This window comes from Antechinus flavipes, chromosome 6 (assembly GCF_016432865.1).
Source record: "Antechinus flavipes isolate AdamAnt ecotype Samford, QLD, Australia chromosome 6, AdamAnt_v2, whole genome shotgun sequence".
Lineage (NCBI taxonomy): Eukaryota > Metazoa > Chordata > Mammalia > Dasyuromorphia > Dasyuridae > Antechinus > Antechinus flavipes.
In genome coordinates, this window is record NC_067403.1 from 201,951,514 (window position 1) to 201,968,315 (window position 16,802).

Below are 16,802 nucleotides of genomic sequence, written 5' to 3' on the forward strand. Positions count from 1 at the left end.
AATGGTGGCAGATAAACCTGGCATAGCCAAATGGGAAGAATTCTGTCTTTCTGTGGTTCTTGTTTCTAGAATATGACAGTCTATGGAGTCTAATTAAGCCTGGTGGCAGCTACCCACTTTTGCTGACGTCTGTGGGAATGAATAGTTTCACCAGAAGAAACTTGAAAAATCTTTTTTAGATAGTATGACATCCTGGACAGAAAGTTGAAGGAAATATTTTCAGCCTTCCTTCCAATTTAGAATTGCGACTTGGGAAGCAATGGATAGAGTGTTGGGGCTGGAATCAGGAAACTCTGAATTCAAATTAGTTATAGATACTTATTAACTATTTGACCCTGGGAAATCTTTTACTGCCTGCCTCAGTTTCTCAAAATGTAAAATGGGGTTAATAGCAGCATCTACTACACAGGCTTTCTGTGAAGATCAAATGAGATAATATTTGTAAAATGTTTGGCACACTGCGTGGCACATAGTAGGAGCTTAATAAGTGTTTATTCCTTTTTTTTTTTGAAGACAAAGGAGGAATTGAGCATCTGGCTAATTGCCTATCTAAGAAAAAAATTATATTTATAAGAAGTCACATTTCAATAGCCCTTTAAAGTTTACAAACTACATTCCTTGATATAACCCATGAAGTGGGAGTACATTTATTATTTTCCATTTTATTGAACAGAAAAGAGACCCTGAATTATAAAGTATTTTACCAACATCTCAGAGATTGGAATTAAATGGTTTAGCTGGGATTTGAACTCAGGTATCCCCTCAACTACAAATTCAATACCTTTCTATACATTAGGCTGTCTTTTCTAGACTATGTTCAATATATTGGAGTGCTGGACTTCGGGTCAGAGAGGGAGAACCTCTAATGAAAGTCAGATTTCCCAATTTCATAGAGAGGGCTTTAAATTGAACATGTTATACTATAGAGGATAAGAGTGATAGAGAAAGCAAAAGAAGAGTAGGAGAGGTACAAGATCATTTACAATTAAAAATTAACTAAGAAGAAAGTTTGAAACCATTTTTTGGGCTCCAGATGTCCATATAAAAAGCTTGGGTAATAAAGTGAGCTTGTGATCCTAATGTAAAATGCTAAGTATGACCTTGGAGAGATCACTGAAGCATAGTGAAGGGACTTTGCTAAGTAGGAACATAATATCCTCTGGACTTCCCCTTATTTCTACACTAGTCTGTGTTTCATGAGAGCTGGAAAGTATTTATAGGATTAAAAATATTCTTAGAATAAAAAGAAATAAAGAAGGGGAAAAGGAAAGACAGATTATAGTACTTTAGGTATTTTTGACTAAATTTTTTAAAAAAGGAACCATGAATACAAAGGATTGAATGAGCTTGGCTCCCTGCCATCAGAAGAGATGGGCAGCAGGTCTGATGAGGCAGTACAGAGATGGGAGGGCCAGGGGCAGAAGCATCCAGAGCTGGTGAGCCTACTTCCCATCCCTCCTTCCGGCATGGAGCTCGGGTTCAGACATTCACAAAACAGATGTCAAAGAATGAAACTTTTTACTGCTGCATCCCACTCTGGTATTGGGGGCACAAGGAAAGCTGGGAGGAAAGGGTACATTTGGGGGAATGGGTTTGATGGGGGAAGCAGTCACTGGGGCACTACCAGTCACTTGAGCCCTGAATCCGAGACTTTATCCCCACACCCATTCTAGAGGCTGAATTTTTATCCTGCGCTTCTGAAAAAAGAGCTGGGGTTTGAGCATAGGAGAGAGGACTTTGGTAACTTGATAAAAGCAAAAGGCCTTCTGCAAAATGGGTGCAGGGGACAAGACTAACGTGTACACTAGGCTAACCCCTGGTGCGGGAATTGGCTGCTGGGAGAGCTGGGTTGGACCTGGGGGATATCCAAATGCACGAAGCTGGAAGCTACGTTACACTGAGTCATGGTGGGGGGACATTGCTCAGTAGGAGCGTGTCTAGAGAGCATCCTAGGAGGGCAGAAGGACTTGAGATCATCCCATCTATATAATACTTGGTACCCAGATCCCTTGGTATTTAGCCAATGGAAGATTTGAATGATGTTTTTAATACTAAAAAAATCATACCACATCATAAAGAAGAGAGATTAGACTCTTTGGGCTTATTTTGTGTCTTTGGGAGACAGGATTAGGATCAATGAATAGAAGTTATAGAAAGGCAGATTTTGCCTCAGCAGAAGAAAGACTTTTTCCCTAAAAATTAAAGCATGAACTGCTGTGCCAGGTAGTGAACTTCCCATCACTGATGGTATAACAGAAACTGGATAGCTACCAGGAATTTTCTAGGAGGGATTGCTGCACAGGAAGGGTGAGCTGGATGACCTAGATTCTGAATATCTGAATATAATTCTGAAATCTAATTCTGAATATCTGCACTGAGTGTTGGAGTTCTTAATGACTTATCTTCAGGGTGTATTAGTTAACTTCAGCTATGGTGCAATACCTTTCTTTGCTACAGGTTTCTCCTCTTCTTTTTTCTTTTCTTCCTCCAAAGCCTTCACTTTAGCCTCATACTCATCAGCCAGGGCCTTCCATTCCTTCCTGTTATTCTGCAGCCTGTCAAACATGGGCTGGATTTCCTCATGGAAACGTGAAAACTCCTAAATGGGAGAGAGGATCAGAAAGAGAGCTCAATATTCATGGATTTCATCTGGAAAAGAAAATAGCCTGAATGTATGTTAGTCATAATTTAAATCTGTATTTTAGCTTTTCTTTCTTTCTTTCTATCTATTCTTCTTTCTTTTCTCTTTTTCCTGTTTATCTTTCAATCTTTCTATTTCTTTCTATCTGTATCTATCTTTCAATCTTGTTATCTATTTCTATCTTTCTAACTATCTTTCTGTATCTTTCTTTCTATCTTTCAATCTTTCTATTTCTATCTTTCTATTTTTCTTTCTATCTATCCATCCATCAATTACCTATCTATCTATCTATCTATCTATCTTTCTATTTATCTATCCACCCATCTACCTAAATATTTATCTAAGTGGCAATAAAAGGACCTAATTAAATTTTGGCAACCCATGAAGAGGAAAATTATTGTGCTTTCTTATTGTGGGTCAGAAGCCTCTAGGACCAAAAAATCAATTATAGGCAATAAATGCCTCCTATAGAATGTGTGCAACTATGTCTTCTCCAAAGGCAGGGACCACATATTCTCCTTCTTTGTCTCCTTATGGGAAAGGATAAAGCAGGGGAAGGGAGGCTCACGAAGGCTTGAAAGATCATTTGATTCTTGGGAATTAATTAGGTTTTACCGGTATGATGGTAATAATGATCACCTTTAGAAAGGGCACAGGACTTTAGGATTTCTTTCCATCCCTCTCGTAATCCTTTCTCTCTGTCTTGCCTTCATCACCCTACTTCTCTTCAGCACACATTGTCCCACTTCCATCACTATTCTCTTCTCCCTCACTGTCCTTCCCTAACACTGACCTGTTCCCCTTCACTTTTCCTATTCATTGACCCGTCTTTCTCAGTCATATCCCTCTGCCATCTCCCTTTGCTATCTCATTCCCTCTTACACTGAAGTCCTCTCATTGAAGGACAGCAGAAAAAAAAGATTCAGTTGAATATGTTGACAACATATGAATAAAGAGAGCTGATTCTGAAATATATTTAGCCTTCTCTCAGTAGAGAGGTGATGAACTATTATTGCAGAATGCAGCATATATTGCAGCAGACCCGGGCAATGTTTTGGTTTGTTTTGTTCAAAAAGCATTTTTTTGTTTCAACGGACGATTCTCTGGGGGTAGAGAAAGCAGTTATTAGGAAGCAGAAATGATGTTAAAAGGAAAAAAAAAGTAACAATTTTTTAAAATATGGAGAACAGCCTTCCTTCCCCTCTGGGGAGAACTGATTGTGTGCTTACCTTGTATACAAATGTACACACGAAGTCAATGAACCCCACTTGCAGTTTAGGCAGCTCATCAGCTTTGTTTCTGTCCATCATGGGCTTGGTAAAGAGGGAAAACAAGTTCAAGTGAGGACACAGGGTTAAAGGCATAGCCTTTTTTATTCCCACAGCAGCACAGCCCTTCAAGGCAAGTTCCAAGAGTCCTGACACTAAGCTTACTGAAGACACACGTTTCTGCTTCCCTGGAGCCTGTCTGAGCTAAGATCAATGCACTTTTTACATTTACAAGTTTTAGGATCCCATAAAATAGAATTGTCTATTATTTTTAAATGTGGAAGAGTGGCAGTCCAATCAATCACAGGCATAAACTAGGTGTGAATAAAGCCTAGACATCTCCATTGAATCACCCAACCGAGCAAGGACATTAAGCTAGGTGTGAGAAGTCCGTGAAAGCCATTGGATAAAATGCATTGGAGGTGTGTTAAGACTGCGTGAAGAAACTCAGTGACATCCCTGTGGGGTTTTGCATAAAATAGCCAGCGAGTTGGGACTGGGTATTCAAACACCTGACTGCAGAGCCCCTGGGAAGGAATCTCTCAGTGAAAAGGAATACACTTCTGCCTCCCTGCCTGCTCCCTTGCCCAGGGGATTTCTGAACTTCTGCGAGGGACCTGTAAGGATGGTCAGGGGTGGCCTGGAAGTGTTTTTGGAACTGCAAACTGATCTGCAGCATGAGCCAAGGATAAATTAGGTACACTGAAGCAAGGCAGCTTCAGACCTCTCTAAAGGACCCCCCTTGAACACTCCCTCAAAAGTGCTTGCAGGAGATATGAGTTATTCTTTGCTATATATGTCCTTTTTAAGCTTAAATTGACTTTCCTCTGGGATCCATATGTAACTTGTGGGAAAATAGATCATAGAGTTCTTTGCCAATTGGTTTTACTGTATCACCTTAGTAAACATCCCTCTCTAAAAGCTAATTAAGTCTGTCTGAGTAATTAATATTGCCTAATAATCAATGGGGGAAGCACATTGGGGTGGGGGTGAGCTTCATTTGTTATAGAATTAGGAAACATTCCCTCCCCTAACCCTTTAGGATTATCTCTCCAGCTCTGAGGGAGGAAGTAGAAGGCACTTTCTGGAAATGCAATTTACTAGTTCAGTTGGGGTTGGGGTGGGATTGGAAGAATGGCGTCAAAATATATGCTACAAATGTACCTATGCAAAAAAAATTAATATTAAACTCAAACCAGTCTCCAAAGTGGGGGTTGTGACATGACTTTATGAAGCAACTAACCAGAATGTGGTAAGATAAATCTCATCCCAACCTTCCTCCAGGCTTTTCTCCAGCTCAATTACTTGCCTTCTTTACCCACTAACAAATAATATTCCCCTATTCCACCTACTTCCACAGGCGGCCTCTAAATTTATGACTGCATAATTTCCCAAATCTTCCCCATCTGCACTGAACATTAGACCTTCAGGATGGTTATACCTGAACTGGCTTCTGAACCAGCAGATACAAGAGCAAGATCTGCCTATTGTCAAAACCTTTGGTAGGCTTTATTATGGGCTAGTGACTGAGGACTAAGAGCCCTTTTCTCATTTTCAATGGGACAGAGACAATTGAATAAGCAAACCTGGATGGACTGTGATCTGTACTGAAGAACTCATTACATTATTCTGCTCCCCAATCTATCCTTCTTCTGAATACCTCCATTTATTTCCGGATTACCATTGTCCATCTTTCCTCCCTCCCTCCCTCTCTTCTCTCTCCTTCCCTTCCTTCCTCCCTCTCTTCCTCCTTCTCTTCTTCCTTCCTTCCTTCCTTCCTTTTTGATTTCTCTACATCATTTGATACTGCAGAGCCCTTTTGATACATAACTGTCTTCTCTCTAGGTTGCTATAAACAACATAAGTAGGTCACCAATAAGAAATTTTATACTGGAGCATTTTAAAATATTAGAATAATTCAAACTGTTTAAAAATCTTCCAAATAAATAGTTTCATTGGATTCTAAGCCCATTTGTTAAAAAAATTTTAAAAGCAACACCTTTCAATTACTTTGCAAGAAAAACTGAGTGACTTCAGGGAAGATGGAAATTTACTTGCCAAATTTCAACAAAAATCTTTGCAAAATTGGTGGATGAGACTGAAAAATGATCATGATGATTTACTAAATGTAGCCAACTTCTTCCATTTAGAGACACATATCTTTGTGAGGTGCTCTTTTCAACTATGACAGCCATTAAAGTTAAAATAAGCTTCACTTAAAATGAGATACTCAAATGCCTATATCAAATTGTTAAATCAAGATTTTCAAAAGCAATGAAGCATATTCAATCACATTGCTCTCACTAAAAATATTATCATTGATATTTTTACTGAAAACAAAAAGGGTTTATACCATTAATAAAAACATTTTATTCATCTATATATCATCCTTTAAATTTTTTATTTTTATATAAGTTTTATAATATACACAATTATCAGTATAGGAGTACATTATATAATTTGTAAATAATTAACATATATTTGTATATATTATCAACTTTTTTTTCTAATAAAGGCATGGAATCAAAAAAGTTTGGAGATTATTACTTTAAATTATTCATATCCTTGGATGTTCCTATTGAGTTCTGGCATTTTAATATGGATGTTTTTATGGTGTCATAATCAGCATGCATAAATTGTCCTATATATAGACTACTGCATATATGAACTATCCCCGATTCTAATATGCCATGATTAATTTCTTTCAATGAATTAATTTCAATTAATTTCTTGGGTATAGTTCTCATTGTTATCTGCCTTTTGAAAGATGAAAGTAAATTAAGAATTTATTTGCTGCTTTGCAAATGTCTAAAAAGTTGGAAGTCCCTCATCACTAGCATAGTTTACCTGTGAGCAAATTTTGATCTATTTTCCCATGTAGTAAGGAACTCTATAATACATTGTAATTTCTCTCCTTTTATCTCCACCCAAATGTTCTTTTTTCATCATGATTCTCCTTCCCACAAGGACAGAGATTTACATGATATGATTTATCTGCCTTCTTGTTAACTTATTTCCCTGTTTCTGGGGAATTTTCTTTCATTGCAACAGCCAAGGAATTAACTGAATAAAGATGCCTAAGATTGAATCCAAGGACTTAAAGTCTAATGACATGCTCAGTAATTGAAAGAAAACTTGGGACTGTTTTCCTTTACCCATACTGTCAGTTAGCCCTGGTCTGGTAGGGAATGCTTCAGTATTCTAGAGATGACTAATTATGTGAGATTTTGACATACTAGCTGGTAAAGGGTCAGTGACTAAGCAATAAAGGGAAAAGATACTTTGGAGGGATGAGAGTCTGAAGAAGAATCTGAATTTAGAGTTTTGTGGGCAAATCTGTCATTATCGTTATATGTTGGTATTGCTGAGTCATTTTTAAGTGATGTCTGACTCTTTGTGAACCACATTGGGATTTTCTTGGCAAAGATAATGGAGTGGTTTGCCATTTCTTTCTCCCATTCATTTTACATATAAGGAAACTGAGACAAATAGAGCTAAATGCCTGGTCCAGGATCCCATAGCTAGTAAATATCTGAGGTCAGATTTGAATTCAAGAAGATAAGTCCTTCTGATTCCAATTCTGGCATTTTATCCCCTGTGCTACTTAGCTTCCCTATTATTATATGAACAGACATAAATATATGTGTGAGAATATATATATCTGTACACTTGGCTTTAGTGAAGAAAATTTCACTATAAAGTTATACAAAATGTGGCACAGACTTCAGTGATATTGTATTAGATCTATGTATTGGCTTAGAAAATATTGTTACATTTACTGTATTTAATCATTTCAGCAAATAGAGGCATCTCTCCATTGATTTCTTCCATTGGGGTTTTATAGGCTTTTTTTGAATGTACTGAATTAAATCAATACTTGAGAATGTAATTCTTTTTGCCACCAATGTGAACAAAAATTCTCCTCCATTGTATTTGCAAGTCATGTGTCATGAATGTGTAGGAGTGCAATTGATTTTTCTGGATTTTCTCATCTCCCCAACTTTGTTGAACTCAATTATTTTCTTTCATCATTTTGGAGGCTGATTCCCCGGGATAGTCTTGCTCTACAATCAGATCACCTGCCATATAGGATAATTTGGCTTTTCTTTTTCCTATCTATTCTGTTTTCCTTGAGGTATAGCGGGTAGAGTGCTGGATTTAAATTCAGGAAAACTTAAGTTCAAATGCCACTTTGGTGTGTGCATGGGCAAGTCACTTTATTTCTCTGAGCCTCAGTGTTCTTATAGATATCCCCAAATAAAATGGGGATAACAATAATATTTAGTGTGTACCTTATAAGATTGCTAAATGAGATCATGTATGTTATGGTGTCTGGTAAACTTTAAAGCACAATATAAATGTCTCATCATTTATATTTTTGATGTTCAGATAGAAATGGTCCTCCTGAAAGAAGTATTCTTATTATCATTATTTATTCATTCCTTTATCATCAGTAGTATTAGCACCAATATATTTATGGTTATGTTATAAATTGGGAGGATGACCTGGGACATCCCACTCTTGTTATAGTTTTGAAAGGGAACCACTTCGGTGCTTCTCTATTCTCTGTAATGTTGACTCTTGGTCTTGAATATCCTATATTCTTTGTCATGTCAGGAGAGAAACCTTCCATTATCAATTTATTTTTAGACTTTTAATCAAGAGCAGACATTGGATTTTGTCTAATGCTCTCTAAGCCTCCATGGAGACAATTATAAGATTTTCATTACTTTTCCTGTTAATGTGATAATAGTTTTCAGGGAGCAACTCTACTTGGCTCTAGGGGAAAATTGTTAGAATGTGCTATTGTGTTCTATCTGCTAACAGTCTATCTACATTTTTTTCCATCTGTGTTTGCAAGAGAAACTGGCCTGCAATTTTCTTTTCTGGCATTGTCCTGGAGGGCATAATTTTGCTGACAATATTCAAGCCCTAATTATTCAGCCTTGTTTCAAGGGTATTAGATGACAGGGCTCATTTGTAGGTCATTCTGTTCTGTTCTATTTCATTTATCTTACATTGATTGTCTCACTACTCTTATCTTCCAACCCCCACTTGGTGGTAACTATTTTCATTCGAAAACACACAGTACCTTGTTTTGCATCTCCCAGATGCATTTATCTATTATTATATATTATGATTTTCAGTATTTGTGTTTTATCCCTCTGCTAGACCATAAGCTCTTTAAAGGCAGGGAACAGGTGTTATTTTACTAATTCGATAACATAAATACCTTGTAAATCTTTAAGCACTATTTAAATGTTACCCACTTTCCCCTGTACTGTAGAGGACTGACTTTGAATTTGGGAAGAATGCAATTCAATTGTGTCTCTGACACAAAGCACCTATGTAACCAAAAACAAGTCATTTAATCTCTGTGTTCTTGGCAATTCACTTGGATTGTAAATTACTGAAGATTTTATAATCTATGTCAATGGAGGGAATTTCCATACCAGGAGTTCACAGCAATGAAATCACCGATCCAAAACCAACAACGATATCAGTCACATAAAAAATCTTGCATTAACCCCAGGGACTAGTACTGATGTAGTGAAAAAAATTTTTTAAAGCCTTGAATGTGTAGTTACATGACCTGGTTTCAAGCCATAGCTCTGCTACTAATTATATGTGTAATCACCTGCAAGTTACTTAACTTCTCTGGATATCAATTTGCTCCCTTGGAAAATGGAAAGTTATATTAGATAATCTCAAAGATTTCTGCTACTCTGAAAGCCTATGATCTATGCTTTAAAAACCACTCTGAGGATCTCAAAAATAGAACTATGTTAGTAAGAGAGGTGGTAGTTTCCCCCTTCTTGAAGGTCTTCAGGAAGAGTCTGTGATAATGACTTGTTGGGAATGTCATAATGGGGATTGGGGGGTGTGATGTGTACAGGTTGCACTAGACAGCGGTTGAAAATCAAAGAATGTGTGATTAGAGGGCCCAAGGAACTGTCCGTGGTTCTGACCCAGACAGTCTTTTGCCTCTGATCAGTTCTTGGCTTGTGGTTTTGGATGCCAAACTTTTAACTTGTCTTGCCGGGCTATACCTACTCTACTCCTTGATCCTTTTTGGAGTGCTGCTTCGTCTGCTGAATCTGTTGTTCATGCTGTGAGTGTTATTATATGCCTTATATCTGCTCTGGTGTGATCAGTGCTGATCTCCCCATTTGTCCAGTCATTATTTCACTGAAGTCTTATGCACTATTATGTATTTAGAAGGACAGCCTAGTGTAATGGAAGGAGAGCTGAATTTGACCATCAAAAGAGACCTCAGTTCGGATTCCAATTTTAATACCAAGTACCTTTGTGTGTCTTGGTGAGACCATTAATTTCTTTGCTAGGTCCTCCTGTCTTTCTCATAGTGTGACCTCCCTCAGCACTTGTCTCAAATTAGCTCCTTTGTTTTCTCCCTTAGAGGAAGATACAGATTTTGTCCTTATCCATCTCCCTCATATCCCCTGGTCAGGAGATAGCACAATGTAAGGGTATGTGAACAATAGGTACTCATTACATAAGAACAAAAAAATAAAACAGAATGGCTTTACAGATTAGCCCTGTCACTTAACCCCATTAAAGCAAGGATGAATAACTGAGATTTGGATGCTATCAGTAAAAATTATGCTGAATGATCCTCAGGGGATAGATAGGAAGGCTGTTTCTTTACTCTAGGTGTATGTAATGCAGATATAATACTTACAATTGGCTGCTGATCAAGCACTGTTCTCTCCAAATCACCCTGTTCCCAGAACTCAGCAGCCACTAGCAGTGCTACCTATGTATCATAGAGAAAAAAAGTTTAATCCTGATAGATTGGACATCATTCACCTAGAACCATTGTAAGCTTTCCCCAAGCCCAGGCAACTTTCTCTGCTCCTGGCCACTTGTCTCTTCTGCCCTAGTCACTCTTTCCCCTGACCTACAGAATGGAGTTAGGCCTTAGCTAATGTTGGACATGGAGGCCAAACAACTATGGAACTCACCATGAGCATTCTTCTGTGACAATTCTAGTTGTCACTGGTGTGTACACACACACACACACACACACACACACACACACACACACTGTAATATATGTATATACTCACACATATATCTACTCTAGATACACATATGTATATATACTACACACATGCATATATACACATGTGTTTTACATATATATACATATAAATTATGTATATCAGTGCAACCAACTAGTAAATATAGACATATTTGCTATGTATATATGTATATATGTTTGTGTATATTTGTATATATGTATATACACATATACATATATAGGTATAGATATATAGACAGTCAATTCAGAAGGCAAAGTCACTGTCCCAAGTTTATTTCAACACTACCATCTACCCAAATTTCCTCTTTTAAAGAAATCTTGTAGAATAGTGGTCATCTGCCCTATGACAGCTTTCTACCTACTTGGGGGACAGCCTGAATATTTTGGGGGTAAGAGAGGTGTTCAGGACATTATTATTTTAAACATTTTTAACATAATGCTTAGAACTCTGCAAAGAATAAGGCATCAGGTTCTGACCTTACTCTGGACTTCCCATGGCTTGGTGATGGCAGACAAGTCACATGCAGTCATCATCATTGCCCTACAAGACAGCAAGGACAGTATCAGAATCTACCCCCAGCAATGTCTAGATTTTTTCACTCTATCTCCTTCACTTAGGAGAAAGCGTGAACCCAGTAAGGAATAAGAATCAGTTGCTGGCAAATTCCCAATGTCTCCCTAGAGAAGGTATCAACCACTCCTGTATCCTTGGTTCATCTAGTATTCAGCTGCATCTATGACTCATCCCCTCAATCCATTTTTCAACTTTCACTCACATTCCCACTTCAATTCAATTCAATCTTTAGGAAGGACTTATCCTGATTCTGTGTTCAATATACCTCTCTACCCATTACTTAGCTTCTCTATTCCCAGTTTCCCTGCCTTTCATATTTTCCAGAGGACGAGCCACAAAATGAATAGTCCAACTCCCTCATTTTATAGACAAGAAAATTGTAACTTATTTTGTTTGTAGCAAAATTGGAATTTGGATCCACATCTCTTGACTGCCCTTCATACTGTACTGTGAAGCACTAGAGGTAGCTGGTGATTTAGTGAATATAGCACCTGATCTGAAGTTCCAGAAGACCTGAGTCTTCTCTACCAATTGGATGAGTCACTTTTGTCTACCTCTATTTCTTCAACTGAAAAATGGGGATGATAATAGCATTTAGTTCCCAGGATTGATGTTAAGATCAAATGAGATAACATTTGGAAAGCACTTAGCATAGTACTTGGTACATAATAGGTGCTTACTAAATGCTTATTTTTAAAATGTTTGTTGCCCATCATACCATCTACTTGTCATATATATATATATATATATTCCAAGAAAGGAATAAGAAGAAAGAGGTACCTTTGCTATTTTTCTGCCACATGTAGCAGAGAGAACTGAGGAGGGCAAAGAGACATTTTATATTCCTTCTAAAATCCCTAGGGGGAAAAAAGAGCTGTGGAAAGGAAGGAAAGGAAGTCCTGAGAGAAATAAATACTATATTTTATCTTATCAAATCCAGTCCAGAGCTAGATTGTGTTGAGATTTGGGGGTAGGGAAAGCAGAGAGAGATCCTGATGCTGACAGCATCAGGTTAACCAGTATGTTAGCTAATCCTTCCAGCTTTGTGTCATCTGTGAATTTGATAAGCACAGTATCTTTGTCATTATCCAAAGTCAGTGAAAAAGAAAATTTAACAGAACAGTGTCAACACAGCTTCCTAGAACACTCCACTGGAGACTTTCTTCCAAGCTGATGGCTAATGGTTACTCATCAGATTTTCCACAATAAAACATGACTAACTATGTCAACATGCTTTGTAAATATCCAGGTTAACTCTGTAACATTTTTCTGCTCTACCTGTCTAATAATTCTATTCCCCAAAGAAAATATATTTAGTGTAGCAAGACCACACTCAACTCATTCACTGGCACAATAAAACCATGTTAAACCTTAATGATCACCATTACTTTTCTAGATGTACACTAACTATCCTTTTAATTCATGTGATTCTTTAGATCTCCATATGTTCTTATCTTGAAAATGATATTAATGAAGTTAATAACACCATTTAATTATCTGCGCATGTCCTTTATTGTAAGAGAGTGTCACAAGTTAGTTTCTTCCCTGAATATAGCCACACAAAGCCCCTGAACACGTGTGTGTATGTATACATATGTATGCATGCATGTATGTACGTGTTTGAGAGATACAGACACTAAAGACTGAGAAATTCTTATGAAAGGAGCATCTATCAAGGATTAGATCAACGGATTACTGACAAAGGGACACTGCCTAAGGAGAATACTGACAGAGGAGGTATAAATTAGGAATAAAACTAACTGACCAGAGGCAATGACTAGGTATGACATGGGGACTGGAAAGAAGGGCGGGTCCTTAGCAGTATAATTATGATTAAGAAGATTTTGAACCGAAAATGAAGAAAGAGGGGAAATTGGCTCACACCTTTTCCATCAAGCCCCAGATTACATGAACAGTAGTAGATGTGATATAGAAAGAAGCATTTGAGTTAAGACTCCAAAAAAGGGGAGTAATAATAATCATAATCTCAGAAGACAGTTATCAAAGTTTCAGATGACACAATGTTATTATCAACAAATAACTAATAGGGTCCAGATCTAAAAGGGTCTTGATAGGCTAGAGCATTGGGATGAATCTAATAAGATGAAATTCAATAAGGATCAGGATAATGTCTTTCTGGGGTATAAAAGATCCCAACTTTACAAGCATAAGATGCCAGAAGCATGGCAAGACATAAATTGTTCTCAAAAAGATCTGGGATATTTAAATGCATTGCAATGCAATGATTGTCAGAAGTGGGATATGGCAGCCAGGAGTGTAAACTCCCAGGAACAAGAACATAGGACCATTATACTGTGCCTCTCATTAGAGTTTATCTGTAGTATTGTGTTCAGTTTGAGACTTCATGAAGGTCAATGATAATTCTGAAGGATTTATGATGAAAAAAAATGTTATTCATCTCCAGAGAAAGAACTGATGGAGTCTAGTGCAATAGAAGTAGAAACATACTTTTTATTTTTGAAATTTTTCTTGATTTTTTTTGGTTTGTGTTTTCATTCATAACACGACTAATATGGAAATATGTTTTGTATGACTGTACATGTATAAACTGTATCAAATTGTTTGCCTTCTCAGTGAGGTAGGGATGGGAAGGGAGAAAGAGAGAAAATTTAGAACTCAAAATAAAAAAAAACACAAATGTTAAAATTGTTTTTACATGTAATTAGGAAAAAATATATTTTTTTAAAAAAAAGGACATTGATAGTTAAAGAATGTCTAGAGGAGGGTAACTAGGCTATTGAAGAGAGCTGAGCCCATGAGGATTGATTGATGAAACTGGGAACATATGACTGGGGGTGGGGAGGAAGAAGTTGAGGTGAAAGTGCTCTCTCAGTATTTGAACAACTGCTGTGAGGGGGGATTAGACTACTTGGTTTGCCCAAAGGACAGAATCAGAAGTAATAAGTGGAAGTAGTAAAAGGGCAAATTTAGGCTGGATAAGAGGAAAAGCTTTCTAATAATTAGACCTGTTGGAAAACAGAATGGGCTGTCCTCAAAGGAACTTCCCGGAGGCCTTTAGGCCAAGGATGGCCCACCATTTGTTGAAGACTTCATAGTAAGTATTACTTTCATGTATGGCTGCAGAGTTTCCAACTTCCAATTATATGAATCTGTGCATAGTATGGAGTTTGATAATTAAAGAAGGTGACCCAGAAGTTCCAATGAAAGAAAGCTATTTCTGCCTCTTGGTATCAGAATCCCAGAATGCCCGAGCTGAAAGGGGATTCAGAAGTTATATATAGCTCACTCTTGCACAGGCATCTATCCCTATTATACCTCTGAGAGGGATTATCCAGTCTCCATTGAAGACCTACAATGTTGGATGACAGTCAGAAAAACCTGGGCTGAAATCTGGTTTCAGAGAAGTACTATCTGTGTGACCCTGGATACATGATCTCACTTCTGTTCAACTATTTCCTCTTCCTAAAGTGGAGATAATCAGAGCACCTACCTCCGAGGGTTGTTGTGAAGATCAAAGGAGGCAATAAATGTAAAGTACTTAGGACAGTACCTGGCATATAGTAAGTACTATGCAAATGTAAACTCTTATTATTATCATTATTTCATTAAGTCACTTTACTATCCTGTGGATACCTTCCTTCTTTTAGCTTATGTCCTTCATAAAATATGATGCACAGAACTGAACACAATGCTGTAGATGTGGTCTGACCAGGACAGAATACATTAGCTCTTTGGTCTCATTTGTGCCAGGCTGGATGAATCAAAAGCCAGAATTAAGGTTGTTGGGAGATAGATCAATAATCTCAGATACATTGATATTGTCAATCTGATGGCAGAAAGTGAAGAATAATTCAGAAGTCTTTTGATGAGGGTAAAAGACCATAATGTAAAAGTTGGCTTGAAGCTTAATATAAAAAAAACTAAGGTCTTGGCAACTGGTCCCATCACTTCCTGGCAAATAAAAGGGGAAGAGATGGAAGTAGTTTCAGATTTTATATTTTTGGGCCCAAGGAGCACTGCAGATGGTGACTACAGCCATGAAATTAAAGCACGTTGCTCTTTGGAAGAAAAGCTATGGCAAAAATGGACAGCATACTAAAAAACAGAGGCATCGCCTTGCTGACAAATGTCCATAGAGTCAAACTTGCAGTTTTGCAACGTATGACTCAGAATTGGACTACAAGAAAAGCTGACCACCACAGAATCTACGTTTTTGAGTTGTGATGGAAAAGACTTTACAGTAAGAAGATCAAATCAGTAAATACTAAGAAATTAATTCAGACTATTCTTCGAAAAGACAAATACTGAAGCTGAAGCTTAAATACTTTGGCCACTTAGAGAGAAGAAGGGAGTTATTAGAAAAGACCCAACTTCTGCTGTTGGGAAAGATTGAAGGCAAAAGGAAAAGGAGATAGCAGAGGATGAGATGAATAATATCATAAATAACAAACATGATCTTGGACAGACAGTGAAAGATAGAAGGGTAGGGCATGCTATGGTCCAGGGAATTATGAAGAGTTGGACACAACTGAATGACTGAAAAATAACAGATATGACTCATGACTGGAACATAACTTAAAAAGAAATGCCTTATTCAAAAGTAACCACTTCTTAAAACAGGATGTATCATTCCAAAGGATATGTCAAAAGTCAGTGCCATTTTTAAGGTCTAATAGCTTAAACACACTAAGATTTTTAGAATACACTGTATATTAATAAGTCCTTTGGTGAAGGATATATGAACCAAAAGAAAAGCATGGTGAAAAGGACTGAATGAGGATGACAGAGGGAGAAACAGAAGCAATATTGGATTTGATCAAATGATCAAATGATATGACTACATCCATTTCTGTTGGTCAACAAAAATCTCCTATGATTCCTACTTTGTCTCTAAGCCCAGCCTCCATGAGGGTAATTTATTCTTGTGTTGCCATTGGTATTTGAGGAAATATATCGACTTGAAGTACAAAATATGAAAGATTAAAAAGTGAATTTTCCAGATCAATGGTAATACAAATTAATATGTCATTGAATTCAGTCACAAAATTGTACTAAAAGGCTTGAAATATATTATCTAAGGCCCAGAAAGATTCTACTACAGGAGATTTTTGTGTTATAGTAACATCTTTTAATTTCATGGCTGTAGTCTTATAAAAGGGCCGTAGGATTCTATTGGTCTCTCTTTTGCATTTCTTGTTCCTATGCTCAAACCAGTACTTATATATGACCTAGATTCTCCTTTGGAGTGCCATATTCTTCTGGGTCTCAGATATG

The 16,802-nt window shown here is 37.3% G+C and overlaps 1 protein-coding gene across 2 annotated transcripts in view; it reads right to left on the reverse strand.

Annotated features, from left to right (window-relative positions):
• The window catches only part of PDE6B (phosphodiesterase 6B), an 81,898-nt gene that overhangs the window by 5,642 nt on the left and 59,454 nt on the right, over positions 1 to 16,802 (reverse strand). The window contains exons 15-18 of one of the 2 annotated variants that reach the window (XM_051964855.1): positions 11,450 to 11,513; positions 10,610 to 10,684; positions 3,871 to 3,954; positions 2,514 to 2,599 (exon numbers count right to left, since the gene is read on the reverse strand). In XM_051964855.1, coding sequence (XP_051820815.1) covers positions 2,514 to 2,599; positions 3,871 to 3,954; positions 10,610 to 10,684; positions 11,450 to 11,513 — 309 coding nt within the window. Of the gene's footprint in view, positions 1 to 2,442; positions 2,600 to 3,870; positions 3,955 to 10,609; positions 10,685 to 11,449; positions 11,514 to 16,802 lie in introns of both variants that reach the window. The other variant, XM_051964854.1, reaches the window with a different exon arrangement.